The 5,000-nt window shown below is 45.4% G+C and overlaps 1 protein-coding gene across 2 annotated transcripts in view; it reads left to right on the forward strand.

Moving 5' to 3' along the window:
• CHMP2A (charged multivesicular body protein 2A) overlaps nucleotides 1–4,154 on the forward strand; it is a 10,740-nt gene extending 6,586 nt beyond the window's left edge. For both annotated transcript variants that reach the window (XM_085855273.1, XM_085855274.1), the window contains exons 3-6: nucleotides 1,850–2,029; nucleotides 2,153–2,283; nucleotides 3,668–3,729; nucleotides 3,810–4,154. In XM_085855273.1, coding sequence (XP_085711399.1) covers nucleotides 1,850–2,029; nucleotides 2,153–2,283; nucleotides 3,668–3,729; nucleotides 3,810–3,934 — 498 coding nt within the window. In that variant the 3' untranslated portion in view covers nucleotides 3,935–4,154. The remainder of the gene's footprint in view (nucleotides 1–1,849; nucleotides 2,030–2,152; nucleotides 2,284–3,667; nucleotides 3,730–3,809) is intronic.
• The last annotated feature ends 846 nt before the right edge of the window (nucleotides 4,155–5,000 follow it).

Genomic DNA, 5,000 nt, shown 5'->3' on the forward strand with positions numbered 1-5,000 from the left:
TGCGCGTGTGTCTGTGTCTGTGTTGTGCTTGTTGTTGCCTAGTATTCAACTACTGCACGGTATTCATTGTTGAATGTTCCAAGTGCGTCACTATCTGCGTTGTTGCTCCTTCTGTATCCTTCCTTACTCAAACTTTTCGCCAAGGTGAAAATTCCGCTGTATCTTCCTCTCACTTTGGATAATCAAATTGTCTACTCCTTCAGCTCCCTTCTCAACCCTTTGTCCTCTTTACTTGCAGTTTTGGTACGTTCTCTCGAAATCTGCATGCACATGTCAACTTTGGTGTCTCCAGATCTCAAAATTCCATCTCGTGTACAAGTCTTACCCATAACGACCTTCAGGGGGCATCGTGATTCTACCTTTTTTTTTGTTTTCCAAGGAGGTATGAGTACTTGATCTTGTCGGAATTTATTTCAAGAGCCTGGATTGAAATGTTTATCCCCACGCTAAAAAAACAAAAACAAATGGTGTTTATCTGCTCCGTCCACAGCTACAATGATTCTTTGGCTCTCTCCTTTGTACTCGTCCATCTTGTCTATCAGTACTTGCATTATAATACTTTTGGGGTGTTATTTAGTCAGAGTCGCCTGGGGTGTTGTCATCTTGGATTTATTTTTGATCAAACGCGATGCATTTACTATGCCTCCTTCAAGCACCACAATGTGCTCCAATGTAGCGCATTGGGCAACGTCACGCTTTTCAAACTACACAGGGTACCATGACTCGCTCAATGGTTGAGGCGCCTCGTACTGCCTGGTCTTGGTGCCACTTTGAGCCATCCTCGTAACTATCCAAGCAGCTCTTCTGCTGGTGGCCTGGCTTGAGCCTCGAACGCGCTCGGTGACGTCGTACAACTGGCTTGGGGCCAACCGTGTACACACGTTGTTGAATCCAAGTCGGTTCATCATGCACACACTATGTGATGGAGACGGGAATGACTTGTGCTCACCTGTCCGGCCAATTTTGTCTGCCAATGTACCAATTTCTACCGGATTGGGTCGTCTACGTGCGCGATTGCCTCTTGTCGTTACATGATGGGCTTGACCTGGATGTAGTGGGTCGCCCCCTCCATAAGTCGCCCAAATTTGGAACTTGGAACCTGCTCATAAACATTATTTATGCACATCGCATGGTTCCTCTTTTCATTTGACTCCCATTCATAAATAATGCCAAAAATTTATGGTTGCCCTTGCACTTAGGTTGTTGGGATAGCTGAGAGGTACATGTACTCACCTCTGAGCTGTCTAGCCTGGGTTTGAATCCCGACCAAGCTATAAACTGTCACCCTGGTGTCTCACAGGCAGGGCGATTCATCATTGTATGTGCCGTCCTTCAGACTGATGCTAAGCTGTTGAAATTGATCTGAAGAGAAGACTGGTTGTTGTTTTTCAGTCCTTGCATATCATTAACATATATATATATACACACACATCAACCATCCGTTCACACATCATGAAGCTACATGGTTTATATCCACGTAATAATCCATTCACATCGATCGATCATGTTAACTTTATTTTTGCCTTCATCATCTTCAAAAAAACAACAACTTGACCACATTCCATTGAATATATCGACAGGGTCTACATGGCCGTGGTACCGGCTCAAAATGGCTGCACATGGGGCAGGCAGCTTCGTTGTGCTCCACAACACGGTGCCCCCATTCTGACATCCAACCGACATGGCCTCGAAGAGTCGTGACTTGCACCATGTTAGGTGTTTTGATTAATTGCAGGTTTCACTAACTGTGTGTCCTTCCACTCTTTTTGTCCCCCCCCCCCTTCCCGGCTCTTCTGCGTTTCATCCGGTGGGTGGCCGGTTTACTGATTCCAATTTCCTTGTTCTACAGGACGCGGTGAAGGTGATGGCCAAAGACCTTGTAAGAACACGTCGGTACGTCAAGAAGTTTATCATGATGAAGGCTAACATCCAGGCCGTGTCACTCAAAATCCAGACCCTGAAATCCACCAACTCCATGGCTCAAGCCATGAAGGGTGTTACGAAGGCAATGCAAACCATGAACAAGCAGGTGAGCGTCGGAAGTTCAATCGGTTGAATTTTTTTGGTCCTTTCCCCCACGACCTTTAACCCTACCGCTCCCCCCATCTTTTTTTGACACCTTCCCCTTCCTCTGATACCCCTCGACCTGCAGCTCAAACTCCCTCAAATTCAAAAGATAATGGCAGAGTTTGAAAAGCAATCGGAGGTGATGGAGATGAAGGAGGAGATGATGAATGATGCCATTGATGATGCAATGGGAGATGAAGATGATGAAGAAGAGAGGTGTGTTTGTGGTCTAATTGCAACACACATGCAGACATTGCGTCGTGACACGACAAGTGACACATGCTCCTTTCCCAAGGATTCTCTCATTGTCATCGTGTGTACGATGTGTACTTGAAATTCGCAGGGTTAACCTTTAAACGGTGGGAACGTCTTCCTGACTCTACCTCAACCCCCCCTCCCCCACCCCCCAATTTTGAGCAAATATAATAGTGATTTATTTATTTCTGCGCTCCCATTTGGAAACAACTCATTCCGATGAACGTTAGTCGTAGACTTGTGATTGACAGAGCATTGTTTTTGTCGTTCACACTGCAAGCCATACCGTGCCGAGGGCCGGGTGTTACCCCTCTGTTGGTGGACAGCTCCAAAAATGCTTTTGAGTGTTTGGATCAAGAGAAGAAGACAAAGGCTGGATTATCTGACTCCTGACGTGTGTAATACATGAGCAGTCGGGATTGGGTTGTTTATATAATCTGACATGCGTATAACACGAGTCGGGATTGGGTTTGTCGAATTTTGTTCAAAGCTTTGTAAAGTACACTCGGTCATCATTGTGTTCGTTCGACATTTATTATTATTATTGTTATTATTATTATTATTATTATTATTATTATTATTTTTGAGGGTATTGTGTTCACTTTGTGTATGTGTGTCGATGTTAACAAGTCCACACCGAGACCTACTTTAATGTAGCTCCCCCAAGCTGCCTTGAGCACAGTGCAACAAAGTTGTAAAATAACCTTAACTTTTTATCCATTATATTCTTCTTCTACTTTTGAATGTGACATATATGGCTGCAAGTAGCATCATTTTGTGGAGGTGCTGCTGATGCAGTGTCCCCTGGAGATTTGGGCAGGAATTTGTAATTGGTTCAGGGTGATAGCTCGCCCACTCTTTGCAAAGGATACCGTCACGTGGGATCTTGAACGTCCATCCGAGGGACGGCACACACGTTGGTGAATCACCCTGCCTGTGAAACACAGGGATGACGGTTTATACCTGGATCGGGATTCGAACCAGCTGAGAGTTGTGTGCGTACCTCCAGGTCTCGGGCATCCTGGTAGCCCTTTCAGTGCTTCTTCCGCAGCCATTTTATTTTTGGGAGTTCATGGTGACCAATGTTAATGTTATTTACGGTAGTCTTTGGCATTGTAGTTACATTCAGCAATGTCCGTTTGTCTTTCTTTTCCCATTTGCACGTTCCACTTGTAATGTACATTCAGTGGTGACATTGAGGTATTTTACAACCCTGTGCTGTTGTCCGGGTGAGAAGGTAAAATGGTGAGTTCTGCTGCCTCGTGGTATGATTTGCATTGCTTGTTTTGCTGAAGTTCTACAACCATTGGCCAGATGGTTTTTGTTTTTGTTTGTTTTTTTCCAGTGATGCCATTGTCAGCCAAGTTCTGGATGAGCTGGGGCTCAGCATTAGTGATGAACTCTCAGGTAAGACTTTATCCTCGCACCACAACGTGCGGTTCATTAACCGGGAGACCCGCTCTAACCCGTGGCTTTGCGATCTTCAGGCCTGCCCTCAACCGGTGGATCCCTTAAAGAAGCCGCGGCGAAGAAGTCCGAGGGAGCAGCCGCGGAGCTTGCTGATGTTGATGCGGACTTGGAGACGAGGCTGAAAAATCTTCGCCGAGACTGAGACTGAGATTGCACTTTACCCACTTGCCTCACCCGTCCGTCTTTGTGGAAGATGGCTTCAAAGCATTCATATTGACCGATCCGCCTCCTGTCTGCTGTAAAATGCTGAACTTTCATATTATGTAAAGCTATTGTATTAATCTTCATTATTTTCTATGTTTGTTTGATTACCAAAAATAAACTAAGTGTGGGATGTGGGATAATAAAATATATAAAGGTGATTCCGTTTGTTTTAATAGTGCGGTGATTTTTCTGTTCGCGGGGTCACTGGGTGGTAGTCGTGAAAGACTTCTGGTGTAGCCTGTGTTTTATTTTTTATCTTTTGAGATCTCGAGTCGTTGGACGCTTTGTTAGTTTGCTTTGATTTAACCTGACCCGGTGGTGCAACGATTCGAGCGACCTCTTGTAGTCTGGGAGGTCGGTGTTTCGAACCCCGGTCAAGTTGTATCAAAAACTTTAAAAACGTGCGCTGCTTCCTTGCTTGATGCTCAGCATTCGAAAGGGTGGAGCATGGACAACCATAAGTTGACAATTGTTGCACTGCTCCTGTGTTTAAGTTCCTCATGAGGAAACTCATAACTGTCAGTCAAATAACCTGCACGTGCAATGGAATGGGAACTCGGTGAAGGCTTGTGTTGATCTGCATCGGCAGACGGAGAACGATAGATGAGATCTACAGGACGTGGAACGAGGTATGCTAACTGGTGTGGGAAGCAAGAAGCTGACAGTTTGTGCGTTAACCCTTCGTTGGAAGTCGTTGGCATACTTTGATCAACCTTCTGTTGATTCCATCCATTGCAAAGTGGAATACTTTGAATTGTTTGGTCCAGTGTCTCTCTCTCTCTCTCTCTCTCTCTCTCTCTCTCTCTCTCTCTCTCTCTCTCTCTCTCTCTCTCTCTCTCTCTCTCTCTCTCTCTCTCTCTCTCTCTCTCTCTCTCTCTCTCTCTCTCTCTCTCTCTCTCTCTCTCTCTCTCTCTCTCTCTCTCTCTCTCTCTCTCTCTCTCTCTCTCTCTCTCTCTCTCTCTCTCTCTCTCTCTCTCTCTCTCTCTCTCTCTCTCTCTCTCTCT

The sequence above is a fragment of the Eptatretus burgeri genome, chromosome 14, assembly GCF_056783735.1.
Source record: "Eptatretus burgeri isolate ZD-2024b chromosome 14, Ebu_testis_v1, whole genome shotgun sequence".
Taxonomy (NCBI): Eukaryota; Metazoa; Chordata; class Myxini; order Myxiniformes; family Myxinidae; genus Eptatretus; species Eptatretus burgeri.